The sequence below is a fragment of the Aspergillus pseudotamarii genome, assembly GCF_009193445.1.
Source record: "Aspergillus pseudotamarii strain CBS 117625 unplaced genomic scaffold BDV38scaffold_104, whole genome shotgun sequence".
Lineage (NCBI taxonomy): Eukaryota > Fungi > Ascomycota > Eurotiomycetes > Eurotiales > Aspergillaceae > Aspergillus > Aspergillus pseudotamarii.
The window spans coordinates 57298-71071 of NW_022475118.1; the positions used below are offsets into that span (position 1 = coordinate 57298).

The 13774-nt window shown below is 48.6% G+C and overlaps 5 protein-coding genes across 5 annotated transcripts; 1 reads left to right on the top strand and 4 right to left on the bottom strand.

The window, feature by feature from the left end:
* Positions 1-185: 185 nt before the first annotated feature.
* BDV38DRAFT_263967 (ubiquitin-conjugating enzyme/RWD-like protein) lies at positions 186-1607 on the bottom strand. The gene has a single exon (XM_032056241.1). It carries the CDS (start codon positions 1408-1410, stop codon positions 496-498), a length of 915 nt encoding a protein of 304 aa, XP_031907662.1. The 5' UTR covers positions 1411-1607; the 3' UTR covers positions 186-495.
* A 143-nt stretch (positions 1608-1750) lies between these two features.
* On the bottom strand, positions 1751-3892 carry BDV38DRAFT_263969 (DHHC family palmitoyltransferase). The gene is made up of 2 exons (XM_032056242.1): positions 3405-3892; positions 1751-3339 (listed from the first exon to the last, which is right to left on the bottom strand). The coding sequence occupies exons 1-2, from the start codon at positions 3604-3606 to the stop codon at positions 1946-1948; spliced, it is 1596 nt and encodes a 531-aa protein (XP_031907663.1). The 5' UTR covers positions 3607-3892; the 3' UTR covers positions 1751-1945.
* On the bottom strand, positions 3891-6667 carry BDV38DRAFT_263970 (rhomboid family membrane protein). Its single transcript, XM_032056243.1, has 3 exons — positions 5649-6667; positions 4575-5590; positions 3891-4523 (listed from the first exon to the last, which is right to left on the bottom strand). Exons 1-3 carry the CDS (start codon positions 6112-6114, stop codon positions 4449-4451), a joined length of 1557 nt encoding a protein of 518 aa, XP_031907664.1. The 5' UTR covers positions 6115-6667; the 3' UTR covers positions 3891-4448.
* Positions 6668-7162: 495 nt separating this feature from the next.
* Positions 7163-8536, bottom strand: BDV38DRAFT_263973 (serine palmitoyltransferase small subunit family protein). Its single transcript, XM_032056244.1, has one exon. It carries the CDS (start codon positions 8042-8044, stop codon positions 7577-7579), a length of 468 nt encoding a protein of 155 aa, XP_031907665.1. The 5' UTR covers positions 8045-8536; the 3' UTR covers positions 7163-7576.
* A 744-nt stretch (positions 8537-9280) lies between these two features.
* BDV38DRAFT_15470 (uncharacterized protein) lies at positions 9281-11947 on the top strand. The gene is made up of 3 exons (XM_032051690.1): positions 9281-9510; positions 9573-10596; positions 10644-11947. Exons 2-3 carry the CDS (start codon positions 9646-9648, stop codon positions 11742-11744), a joined length of 2052 nt encoding a protein of 683 aa, XP_031907666.1. The 5' UTR covers positions 9281-9510; positions 9573-9645; the 3' UTR covers positions 11745-11947.
* Positions 11948-13774: the final 1827 nt, after the last annotated feature.

Below are 13774 nucleotides of genomic sequence, written 5' to 3' on the forward strand. Positions count from 1 at the left end.
ATGAAAAGGTGGAGCGAATATCTGCCGGAACGACCAATTGTGGTCTGGATGGCGGAATTGGCATGGTTGACTCGGCATCTGCCGGATCAGATACTCTATATAAGTTGATGTAAGGGGGGAAATGGTGTGATAGGGAATTTGACTGAATACATGCATTTGGAGCACTACCACTCGAAAAGGGGGAGGGGCTGTAGTACTGCGGTAGGGGAATGGGAAGTGCAGGGAACTCTACAGATGAGTATTCGTTTAGCAATCAATGACCCCAGGTCGAGGATAAAATGTCTCGATTTTGAAATATCCGTTTTATACTCCATAAAATCCGCTATATTCAAAGATGGAGATAATATCAAGCAACCTGTCTTGTAAAATCACTCCAAAATACGCAATCCATTTATCCATGCAAAACGCCAACCGCTCAAAAAACCCAACACCGTTCAGAGATCCAAACATAGGTAGACCAGTAGTAACCCAAAGCCAAGCAAACCAGAATCCGAACTAGTCCTCCGAGTAGGCCATCCTTCTAAGAATCATAAACACCAGCGCAACCAGCACGCCAATAATAGCTCGATCCAACCAGGGATCCTCGGACTGCTGTGAAGCAACAGTCTGCGCAGGATACGGAGCAACAGGTTGACGCGGCGCCGGCGCCGCCAAATGTGTTTGCGCATCCGGCCCTGGGACTGGCGTGGAGGTAGCAATAGACGTAGAAGGAGGAGGAGCAAACGCAGCCTGAACACCTTCCGGAGCTGACTGTTGCTGCGCTGACTCCTGTGATACGGTCACGGACTCATCCTGCATTATCTTCTCAGACTGTGTCTCCTGTCGAGTCGCATCGGTATCACCCTTCTCACCCTCCTCCTTAGATGCCGGAGATACAACCCTCTCATCCCCCATATCCCCAACCTCTACTCCGTTCTCCTTGCAATAATCCCGCCACTCCCCTAAAATGGCCTCGTTACTCTTCCCACAAACCTCACAGCACCAGTCCCCGCTCCGGCGAGCATAATCCCTCCTCACCTCCTCCGAGACATCCAAACCACCGACCTGCCCCTTCGCATCTCCGTCCATGAAGCTCCGAATCGCCAGCAGCGCAGTCCGAATCCCCCACGCAGGTTGCCACGTCTCCTCATGGTGCCCCGAGATACTGAGGCAAATTTCACGATTGACTTCAAAACGGCCCGAGGGGGTAAGGAAGCGGAAGCTCGGAGGTCGGAGCGGATACGTTGGGGGTAGGACTATGCGGCCGTGGTAGATTCCTGAGGCGTAAGGTGAGGGAGCGGGGGGGCCGGCGATTGTGAAGTGCCAGTCGTACAGGTTCGAGTCGGAGACAGGTTGAGCGTGGAAGTGTGGGGAAGGGGAGGCGGATAGCTCGGCGGCTTCTTTCATTAGACGGCGGATGGATGGCGACATTTTGAGTGTTTTTTGAAGTAGGGCCTTTCTTTGTTGGCGTAATTATGGTTTGAATTTGCGATTGGGTGGTGGCGGTTGTTAATGTTGTTCGGGAGGTTATGGTCGGTGAGTTGATTTGGTGAATGAACATGTGCTGCGGTACGAAGGGCATGCAGCGACTATATGCACGCCATCAGGGGAAAATGGGTTGTTGGTGGGTTGGTTGATTGGGCAATTTACATGATGCCAACTGTCCAGTCGCTGAATGACGTTTTCGGGCTGTTGTTGCCATTGTTCTCAGGCATCAACGACGCCGACGCTGACGCCTACCGTGATTATACTTCCTACAATATAACGAAACATCACATGAAACTTCTATCATTAAGGACTGATATCGACATGACCCTTGGCTACCAGCCTAGTATGCAACCGTTACGCCCACGAGGACATCCACCTGTAATATGAACACAGTATACGTACCTACATAAATCATAGTAGTATGCACAAAAAATGAAAAAGGCAAAGAAAAGCCGCTAAATATAAACCATGATCAGTTCTAATCCCAGTCTCGCCATTCGTCCGATTGTTCATGTCGATTGACCGGCACCCCAGGTTTTCGCGATCCACTTAAGTGATCATTTCGACTCTGCAGTAAATCATGACTCTCCTCCACATCTTCGAAATCACTATCTCCCGGTCTTGGGCGCGGGGACATCGGCGCCAAGGTCTGCATGGATACACCCGTTGGAGGACGCTCGGTTTCCTGATAGGCGTTAGACGGCTGGTGGGCCATGTACATTGACGGTGTTGCGTCCGTCCCAAGCCAGCTCCGACTGTTGTGCATGTTACGCTGGTAGAGGTCCCGATAATATTGTTGTTCTTCACTAGCCTCCTGCTCCCGTCTCTGTCGCACCCTGTCCTGCGCTTCAATGAATTTCGAGCTAGGTTCCCAATGCCAACCGTCGCCAGTCGTAGTGTGCACAGGAATTAGCCAGAGAAGCGGCCGGTCGCCAAATAAGTGTAAGAGATTCCGACGCCATCCGTGATCAAAAGCGTTCGGCATCTTCTCATTATCTTCTTCATCAAGATAACTATGGTATCGATCACGCTCGCGTTGCCGCTCCAACTCCGCATATGATCGCGAGAGGGCCTGTTGGGCGGGAGTGCCCCCGGGACCCGATTGAGTGTATGCGGGCAGGGACTCCTCTCCTTCCTCCGGCCGGGTGACGCCGGGAATCGCATTTGCATGAGCGTCCAATATCTGATTACCATAGTCCTGAAGCCGATGTCCGAGGCTTTCTGGGTCATCGTTTTCATGGCCGTTGTGACTATTACCCAGTATGTTTTCGTAGCGGCGACGATCCAGCGCTTTCCGCAACGGAGACACATAGCGCGTCTTCTCTAAACACTCGATCGTGGTCAAGTTACGCACCGCGAGACTAATGTGCCAGATGGTAAATCCCGACAGCACCAGCCCGATAATCCCTCCGAGTATGGCCAACAATACCACATTCACAGGCAATATGGTGTCCATATACCGCGTATCATTCAACACCTCGGTCCATATCCAACTCGATGCCACCGCGAAGTCAACCCAGCAGAAGATCGATGTGTAGATAAGAAACAGGAGAAACGCCTTGTAGTTATGCAGCCCAACGCACGTCGCCAGCCACGGGCAATGGTGATCCATCTTCAGAACACATCGCTTACACGTCGAACAGTGATGCGCCCGATCAGGTTTGGGACACTGGCATTTTTTGCAGAACCGGGACCCTCCCATGGAATTCACGGTGTATGAAGTGAACTCCGGCAGTTCCGTTACCGGCAGAGCGCTGTATTCATGTCGACTATTGGCCGACAGTGGTGAGCCAGGGTCAGTGAATACCGCAACACTATACGAGGCATTAAGGCAAATATAGAGGGCAATGCCGATGATCGAAGTGGGTAAGCCTGGTGGTCCAAAGCAGTCAGTATGTGCATTCTCGCGGGTTCCGAGTACCACAGCAGAAACCTACCGATCCAAGAATTTCGTGACGGCCGTAGACCAATACTAGCTTCAACATAGACCGCCCATGTTGTCAAACCGTAGACGAATGCTAATGGGAAGAAAGACGCCGCCGCGCAGCAGTAGCGTTCACATCGGAGAGCCCAAGCCCGAGGACGTCGTTTGGGCCAGGATGGTGACGATGGCGGCGAGGCGGCTAAAGTCGCCATCATGAATATCCGAGGTACAGTAGGGAGCCAGTCGATGGCTTTATCATGAATCTATTTGGTTCAAGAGACTTAATTCATCGCGACAAGCTGTGCTTCCACAAACGCCGCGGTAGGCCACGGCAAACCCAAAGGTTGATGGTAAACGGTAAGAATTAAGAATTTCTATGGAATACAGAGGGATGCAGCAATATTGCAACGGGACAAGCAAGACAGACAACGACTGATAGAGTGAAAGGGCACTGGGGTAGCCAAGGAAAGAAAATGAAATTACGAAATCAAGTGGTTGAAGCGGATCGATCGTCCTTCAAGATCGCCGGGAGTGGAATCGTCCGTAATTACGGAGTACCGCCCGCGGTATTACGGCAACACAGCCCGTCCGTGCCAAGACAGGATAAATTTAGAGTGTTTTTCATGGCTGTGCTGTCAGTGGCTCAGCCACGTTGGTTAGACGTGTCGACCCCAAAAGTACGCGCAATGACAAGGGTAACAGAGGTCAGTCTAGTTTGTATATGCCTATCTAGATAGTTGTATTTCCCTCTACCTAGTAAAATTTGATACAGGTATAGAGTTAAATCATCAAATCCCATTCGTCCCTGAGATAGAGACGCTCATCACAAAAAAAGTGATTATACACGCGATGCCCTTGCAAGGGTATAAGTAAAAGCACAGGAAATAAGCGGCAGATCATCACTCAACGCCGCCAGTCAAATGCCGTGAAGATGTCCCGAAACAGAGTATGAGCCCAAAACAGTTTACAGCTATGGAGGCAGGGAGAATCGTTACGTAAACAAAAGCGATAGAGTCATCAATAAGTAGTAGAAAGGCGAAAGGAAGAGTAAACATGATCAGTTGCCGTTCGTGGTGGTGGTATTGGTGATTGTGAAGGGCTCCATGCCTTGTTCACACCAATCGTGCACGGGCTATTTCCAGTCAGCTAGCGATCAAATACAGCCGAGAGCATCTTGACTTACCAAACAGCTCAGTCGATAACACCACGAGCAATTAGACTTGGGGTAATTGTAGAAGTTCACAATCAGGAGGATGAAACCAATGATAACCGCTACCAAAGCTCCGGCCCGGACCAACCACCATGCCCACCATAGTGGTTTCCGGCCCTTGAAGAAGCCCAATGGACCAGATGTTTCGGAAGACGAGTTCGGGCCCGTGCGTCCCTTGAAGAGGTTGACGAAACTTGGCCCAGTCGTCGTTTTGTTCTCGTCATCAGAAGTGGGACCAGCACCACCACTCATCGCCACATAAGGGTTGCGGGCGAGCCCAATACGCTCCCGAAGTGCATTGGGCGATCTCATTATGCAGAGACCGAGGGCCAGGCCCATGACGAACCCACCAATATGGGAGAAATTATCCAGGCCCGGTAGCAGACCCAGCACGAAAGAAATTCCCACGCCAAGGACCATGATAATGAGTTCCACAAATGGCGACGGTCTTTCTTTCCAGGTGTAGAAAAGATCCAAGATGAAAAGTGCAAGAATACCAAATAGGGCACCTGAGCATCCCGAGGAGGGCTGGAACGGAGCCGCATAGTTACCTCCAAGGACGAAACCCCAGATACCACTGGCAAAATAAACCAAGGCATATCGCCACCATCCGACCATCCGTTCCATATCAACTCCCATCGTCATTTGACAAAGCAAGTTGAAACCAATGTGAATGAAACCACCGTGAAGGAATATAGGCACGATAAATCGATACCACTGGTTGGGCTCCGGCTGATCATCGAGGGAACCACCGACGTGCGGATTGGGAACACCGCCGAAGCCACACAGTTCGGATAAGGTACACTCCAAAGCATTCGTTGTTGAATTCGGGCAAGGCATGAGGAAGTCAACCGGAGAGTTCTGTACCTTGTCGACATTCTTCATACAGGGCGCGTACCGCGCTCCCATGTTGATTTGAATGTACGCGGAGGGTCCTATCATCGGATTGAATTGAGGTTTCGTCTGAATCGGGGATCCTGTGAGTTGTCCTACCGGGCCAGTTAGTCCAGCTAAATCTTGTAATTCTTCGTTTGGGGTCTGGCATACCGCTCTTAACCAACTCCGCGATGAACACCGCAATTTGTACCACGGTAAGGATATAGGTCACGAAGGGGACTTTCTTCTTGAAGAAGCCCTTCTTCGTCCCTCTAGCTCGATTGGGGGCTGATTCCAACATCGCCGGGTCCGGGGGGTAATGCGTTGGTTGCTGCATCCAGTTGGCAGGTGGTGGGCCGTTTGAGTATTGAGTGTTCTCCTTCAGGGGTATGTTCTCTGCATAATGATCTCCTTCGTTTAACCTTCCGCCCGCCACATACGCGCCCTGATCGGACCCTAAGGAATGTTGGCTGTCTCGGATGTGAGGGGGTTCAGAGTCTGCGTAGGGGTGTCCACTGGGGCCCGTGTAGGTGGGCGCTGGTGACTGTCGATGGAACGAGTCTGTATGAGGGATGGCTTGTTCGTACGTTGGTGGGTTGTTGCTGTACCCGGTATTGTAGTAACTGTTCGCTGCCATCTTGAATGGTCAGCCGATTAGGCAAGGGGGACGCAAAAGAAATTTCACTTTCTGGCGGTCTTCGCTGATGTGATAAGAAGTTGAATTATGGTTTTCTTGCGGGGAAAGGAAAATATATTCCACTGTCTGACCGAGTTGACGGGCAGGAAGAGCTGATGATCAGACGTTCTGACCCATGCACGGCCACGTTTTGGCGGCTGACGACAATGGCGGAAACCCAGGCAACCCCTTAGAAGCTATCGGGGATTAGAGAATGACCGCGGAAGCTTATGTGCACGCAACAAAGGATAGTGGAGAAAAGGTGTCGGATGAAGTATATGGTACGATGGCAACGTTCTATGCAGAGAGTGGGAAAAAGAAAAGAAAAGAAAAAGGAAAAGAAAAAGAAAAACGAATAGGATTCTAGACAGATGATGTGCCTTTCGATTCAGTATTGAGAAGAGGCTGAAGTTGTCAGTAAGTGTGATGTTAGGCAGTCAAATTCGCGGGTGTGGCACTATTTTTGGGTTTGCCGATCAATTATCGTCGTCAGCAGTCAAAATATGAATTTCCCCCAAGCAAATAAACTACCCAGGTGTTAAGTGAAACCCCCGGCCACGCACTCCTGGATGACGAACGAATCCCTAAGGCTGAGCTGTCTTCTGTGGCTGGTGTAAGATTTTACCTCCACCACTAGCCCCGTGTTTACTCTGGTCCTGTTCCTATTGAACGGTGGCGTGTGTACTGCGTATTTAACTTTTCTCGTTGTCTTTTTCCTGCCCTGCCCTGCCCCCGACATTAATTCTTTAACAAATCGCAATCTTCGGTGTGTGATAATTGATTGTATTTTTATACAACTCACTCGTACTAAGTTTTCTAATTCAATGCGTTTTCCAAGTAAATTAACACCCATGTACTTTAACATCTCCTCGGGTTACTTGTACATGAACTCGTATTTTGACATTAAGCATTACTAAACGTGTACCAATGATGACCATGTATTAGTCAACAGACTGTCCATACTTCCTCCGGTAGTCAAGAAATCAAAAAGATATATGTGAAAGAAAACAAAAAAAGGCGGATCTCTGGTCCAAGCGGTCTGGCATTAGGTCCCACTGGACACTCAAGCTTCGAGTACACATTATCTCTTGCCTAAGCCCGGAAGTACTCGTGCTCACATTATAAGTCGGTCCTTACCATTCAATTCGTTAAATCTTTGCGGCGAGCCGCTTTCCAACATAGACGAAAACCAAAACGCCCCGTGCTAGCTCCATAATACACAACAAAGTATATGTAACAATCTAGAGAGAGAACGGGATATCGTTAGCTTTCACGGTGATATGTAGTAGGCTGAACGAGACGTACCACCAAGAATGATCTCCCAATGTCTCATCGATACGAGAGCACCAATGCAGAAGGAAAATCACAAAATAAATAGTTTTTGAGATGTATATTTATACCATGCGAGTTGGTTCGGTCTCTCTCACAACGCACTCTCCCCAGAAAATGACGATAGAGAGCCCACGTGAGTCTCCAAGATACCCAAAGCGGTCCCCATATCCTCGCTGCTATGGCCGGTCAACAACCATACGAGGCGGGTCAGCTTCTGGTAGAGCAGTGTTGGGAAATACAGCAGTAGGGCCCAGAAGAGCAGTGATAGCACCACAATCACGAAGGAGTTGGCCACGAGTTTCTCGCCCGGGGTCATGACGTAGAGTCCGAATGTGACTTCATACCGGTAGTATTCGAGACGAACACGATCGGCAAATCGCTGTATGGCATTCCGACGAGGGTTCTTCATCATCAGGTAGCTGACACTTTGGGAGTTTAGGTTCGTAGAGGTCGACATGGTGGAAGAGTATTTACTAATCAACTCATCGACCGCGGCGGGAGCATGGGAGATGTGCGTCGAGGTCGAGGGCGTGTAGAAGGACTGCATTTCGGTTGCCATTGCGTTGTATATCACTGAAGCAAGCTCGACGTGTCTGGGAAACAGGTATTTTCAATGTTTCTTGAGGGTCGTTGTTACCCTTCGAGCTTCTGACTCCTCGGACGTAGGGTGGAGAGCAGTCGCGTGGTTTCCCGAGACTGCTCCACCTATACTAGGATTATGATTATCCAAAGTCAGGCACCGGAGGCGGCCAGACTCTAGACGGAACTGCGCGGGAGGTTCTGGGTTGACTTGGTTCTTCAATCAAGGAGGGACAAGGGAATCGAACAATAGACGACATGCAAAGAACACCGAAGGATTCAATCCAGTCCCAAAGAGGAAAATGAACCACGCAGTTGGACCAACAGGTTTACCGGGACGTATTATACAGAGAAGAATGGGTAAGAGGAGAGAGCTTCGCTGGAGCACCCAAGGAAAGGGAATTGAAGGTGCGAAGGATGGCTTTCGGTAGGGCGCGGATGTGGAAGTGTTCAAGGCGGATCTGCCTTGATGGAGGTCGAACCTGCTACCACCAATCATCGTTAGCATTCAGCGTCATCTTCCCTGTTAACTTCGGGTTTATCGGCACCTCCCGCTTGGCTTTTTCATTTTTTTTTTATTTTTTTGTTTTTGTTTTGTTTTTTATTATTTATTTCTTTACCCTTTTGCCTTGCCTACTTTTGGAAGTTTTGCATATTTTGTCCTTCTTGTTTGTTTCCCAGAAAATCAAACAAAATAAGCATATTCTTCAACGTTGATAGTTACACTTGTGTTACACTTGTATACTTCATGAATCGAATGAACCGGGAGATCGTAGGAGATCGTCTCCCTTATGCCCTCGAATCGATTCATAACTTCATAACCGCTGTGCACGTCCCCCTGACCACCATGGATCATTTTTATGCATCCTTGGCTGGCTCCTCGTATAGAGATCGTCAGCACTATTGCATATAGTCTAGTCACGTTTGGGTCGGCATACAAATAGGCTAATCGGCCCCCTTCATTTGCTTGAAATTGAATCCTGAATAATCCAATTTCAATGATTTCCTTCCTTGTCAGGTGATTTCAGTCACATGATGTTGTGGTCTAAATGAGAAGATGTCACTGTGGACATCTACTGTATTCGAGAGTAGTAGACACTTACACTTCGTCTTCTTCCTCTCGATACATTCCTTCGAGCTGTCTGTGGCGCATGCACGTTACTCGTGTTTTGCCCGGATGAAGATATACTTCCTTTGTTCTTGAATCTTCTTACTGTGCGATGCTCTTAGAATATATATATCGAATGGAATTCTTCAACACTCGCAATGTGCCAGACCGGTACCGCACTGAAAAATATATCGCAGGTAGAAAAGGCTTCAGATTGTCTGGTCATTCCCCATTGCTTGCTTCCTTATCAGAGTCCGCGATTAGTTGGGGACTTCTAACTCTTCCCATATTAAATTGAGCTTCTCCATAGTATTCAGGGGAAGGAATGACATCATAGGGTCCGTGCATCATGTGTGTATCAAACTGTCCCGCGCTTACGCACTCACGCCGATCGATCTAGACTCCTGAGTCCCATTCTTCTTCCCCTCTTCCTCATCCCACCATCGCATTGAATTGGTGCTATCTCAACTATCATGGCTGAGGAAGAAGACCCTATTGTTCAGGCCTTGCCCCCGGCAACTGATTACCTTACTTACCTAACCTTGTTGGAGTACCAATTGACCCCCGCTCGCTTGCCCACTCTCCACAAGCTCTTGCAGGATGAGGTCTTGACAACCAATATTGGCTGGGACCTGGTTCAGCTGCTGCTGCCCATGCTCCCTCAGTCACTCGAGTGTCTCCAGGATATCGCCCGCTTAGGTAATCCTAGGGAGGTCATTCTGCGGGTGTCTGAAGCCCTGATGCAACTGCAACCTGAGGATGAGGATGAGGACGAGGACGAGGAGGAAGAGAACGAGACGGCAGAGTCCTCTGCTGCTCATGATACAGATACCGCCGATACGGAACTGAAGGCTGCGACCGACAGAAATGTGGAGAAATCGGATATACAGAATACCCTCCCACGACATGTCCTGAAGTTCAATGCCCTCGTTGCCATGTTATCCGTTCTTCATTCCCGCATTCAGACGAAATCCCCGAGCCGCTTTTTCGCAACCTCTCTACAAGCCGTATTGGAAGCGTATACCCTGATGCCGACGAACGAGACAACTATTGCCCTTTTGGAGTTCTTCAGAGACGTGTCTCCCTCCAAGCGGCCTGCACCACCACCCCGTGCTGCAAGTGAGTCTAGCGTGCTACGAGTCTCCGAAGCTTCTGCGCCGGACCCAGAGGCAGAGATCCAATCACCCAACCCGAGCAACAACGAGCCAGCGCTCATCAAGAGATTCCTGCAATTCGGCCTGATTGAGCTGATAAAGTCCTACATACTGAGCTTTTCGGGGCCTATGGACCCAGGAATGTCTTGGACAATTCGTTTGCAGGAGAAACTTCAGCCAAGGCATCCGGCAGGCCAAGTGTCGGAGACGGAAGTATTTGCCAATAACAAAGAGCTAAGGGAGAGGGACATGATTTTAGGGAAAATTACGGTAGGTGGAATCCTGTGTGCCAACAGATGTAATATCTGACTTTGTAGGCTCTTTCTCGAGACTTCGGGCTAGATGACAAGCAGCTTCTCGCAGTCGTCTCCCAGCCGGCAGACAGACATCCTCAGCCGCTGGACTTCGACGAACCACCTAGAAATGTGGAAGAAATCCCGCTCGAAAGGCATGGTGCTCTACTTCTTTTGGCTGCCCGAGCTGCGATGGCCGAACTATTCTCGTCGGGACAGGTCACCCCGATTGCCGTCTTCCCTGAGCTGGCTCAGATATTCGACAACTTTGTCGGTGGACACGATAAGCCGGACGACATTGCCTTTGGGCAACCTCAGGCACTATTGGACTCTCTGCTGACACTGACCGTCTTCTCCATGCAACGATCAATCGGAGAGCCTTCCACTGAGTTGGATTTCCGACGCTTCATCTTGTCCCTAACTGCTTGCACAACGCGACAAAGTTACAACTCCATTAGGCGGATCCCTGGAACCATTCTCCACAGTCACCCGTCTCACATTATCCGCTTCAAGACTATTCGCCAGGTTCTTGAGGATGATCGTTTCCAACTGATCAGGGACAGTGCTATAGGGTGGCTGAAAGATGAAATACTTGACGCCAACAAAAAGCCCTCTAGCTCACCCGAATCCGACATATTCGTCAACCCGCATTACTTCTCCATCCTTTTCCCCTTACTCTTTAACTCCTCCGAGTTACGCTTCAACGTCTCGTCCGACATCGTAGCGTCATGGATCCAATTCTCTCAAACTCTTACACCATCCATCCACTCCGCCCTGAGCCTCTACTACATTCTTCTTTCATCCTCCACCCTCCGTGCTCAGCTCCAACTTGAAAAAACCTACATCTACTTCCGCAACCGCTTTCTGGAGCCACTCAAGTCTCTCCTCCACGCCTTCGAGAGTGATCTCACCCAGAATGGCGGCGACGGCAAGATCGAGTCTGCCGTCGGCGAGGACATGTGTCAGGTAGGCATGGCCCGGTCCGTGGGCCTCGTCTCTCATGCCGTAGAACAGGTGGAGGATGCCGTGGGCGATGCCTTCGTTGGTGCCGATGACGAGCTGCAGGAACCCAGCATGGATGACGTGGCCAGGGTTGACAAGATCCGGAAGGAGACTGCTTTGTAAATAAATGGCCTACTTGCATTATGATATATTTATTTTTTCACTTGTCGCAATTGTGAATACACGACCAAGATACAGATGAACTCGTGACTACAAGACAAGACATGACTCTTCCCAATCATCTTCTTTCACTGTAATCCTTGTATAGAATCTATTACTTCAACACAAATTGGTACCTTGTAGATATATATATATATCACATCAACATATTTACTAACATCACATTCGGCTTGCAACCGAAAGTTAAGGTTGCTAGCATGGCCACAACTTTATCGTTAAGTCCAGCCCACCAGCTGTCTATATATATATATAGAACAAATCACTTCAAATTGCCCGATTTCCCTCATCCCTAGGCCTGATCCTCTGCTCGAAGAGATAAGGTGAAATCGCTTATATAGCTATGTTTTTATTATTCTAAGGAAACATATCAACGCGCCAACATACCTATCAGCTAGTATACATATCAACTAGCTGGTATATCAATATATCTACTAGGTGACATATAGGGGCCTGACGCCCTAGAATACTACCACGTAATCTAACACCGTGGGATAGGGCCCCTGAATCCTTCGGTTAAGCTTACATAGTATAGAATTGTCTATACTCTATAGAATTAGATAACTGCAGCTATTGAACCCATTCCAGAGCTTTTGGGTATCAATCTTATAATACACATCTCCTAGAAGGCACTATTTTAGGATATTGTCTCTTACCGATGTATCTCTGAAAGCCTACCTACTATTAGTATTAGGATATCTTTCTAACACATATTTCCACTGCTGTATTCCACATTCGAATATAATATCTATTGACATGTCCAGTGGACTGCATCTTTCTATCTACTTGTCTATACCAGTAGATTAACCTTATAAATAGTAGTATAAGACCTCAGACTCCAGAGAGAGAAAGCAGTCTACTAAACCACTAGTATTTTCAGACCCCTTGGCTCCCAACATACACATACACACATTTATAACACAAATGTCAATGAGAGCTGCTTAGTATATATACTAAATGGCCGTTGATAACCCGAGAAGAGCCCCTGAATGGGAACTGTATTTCGGGTATAATGCAAATCGCGCTCTCTCTCTCTCTATATATAAACTATCTAGCAATTCAGCCCCGGTAGGAACCAGTATCCCTATTACAACAATAAACAAAAAAAAGTGATAGTAAGTTAGACACTAATACACTATTAAACCCAGTGTTACCTTTTTGTTAAAAAATAAGGTGGTGATTGAAAACCCGCTGATAGTTAATGTGCTAGTATGCTATAGTTCTGGCAACATGCAAACGTATTCTACCGCATATATCCAACATTTACCCAGACTAGGTAGAAACTAACAATCCAAAATATTCTACGTTATATATACCCAGCCCACCCCCCTGGCACATAAACAAAGTGTACAACCTCTCTCCCGAGGTCCAGGAACAAAGGGAACGCAAACAACCCCTGACCTGTATCACAGAAGAAACCAGGCTACGAACATGCATGACGCGACCAGTAACAGTGCAGAGTTAATATAGTAGCGCTGCGTGACTGCAGTGCTACCTTACTCCGCATAGTCTCTTCCAGCCCTACTATTAAATGCAGTGTTACAGTTAAAACTAAGATAGATTCAAATCCAAAGTATGTATGAAATTCAGACTATCCCATGCTACATGACCAAGAGTTCCCAGCAACCAAGACGACGACAAGACCAGAAAAGGAGCGGATTCGAACAGGATAGCGAAGAAAGAGGTAGGTACACAAACAACCAATCATCCCCTGTCCAACGGGCCCGTTGGTCTTCCTCCCAAGGGTTCGAGATACATTTTTTTTGTGGATTTTCTGAGTATAGGTTGAGTGGGCCTGACTAGTGCCAGGGGTAAGGTAGAACGGAACGCGAGAAGTAAGTCGAGCCGGTCATGTTTGGTCTTGAGGCGCGGCAGTTAACGAGCTGGCTGGTGTGGTGGTGGAATTCTGGCTCGGGGGGTGAGTGATTGGGGTGCGTTTACATAATAACGCAGCCGCCGCCGGGGGAAGCTGGTTT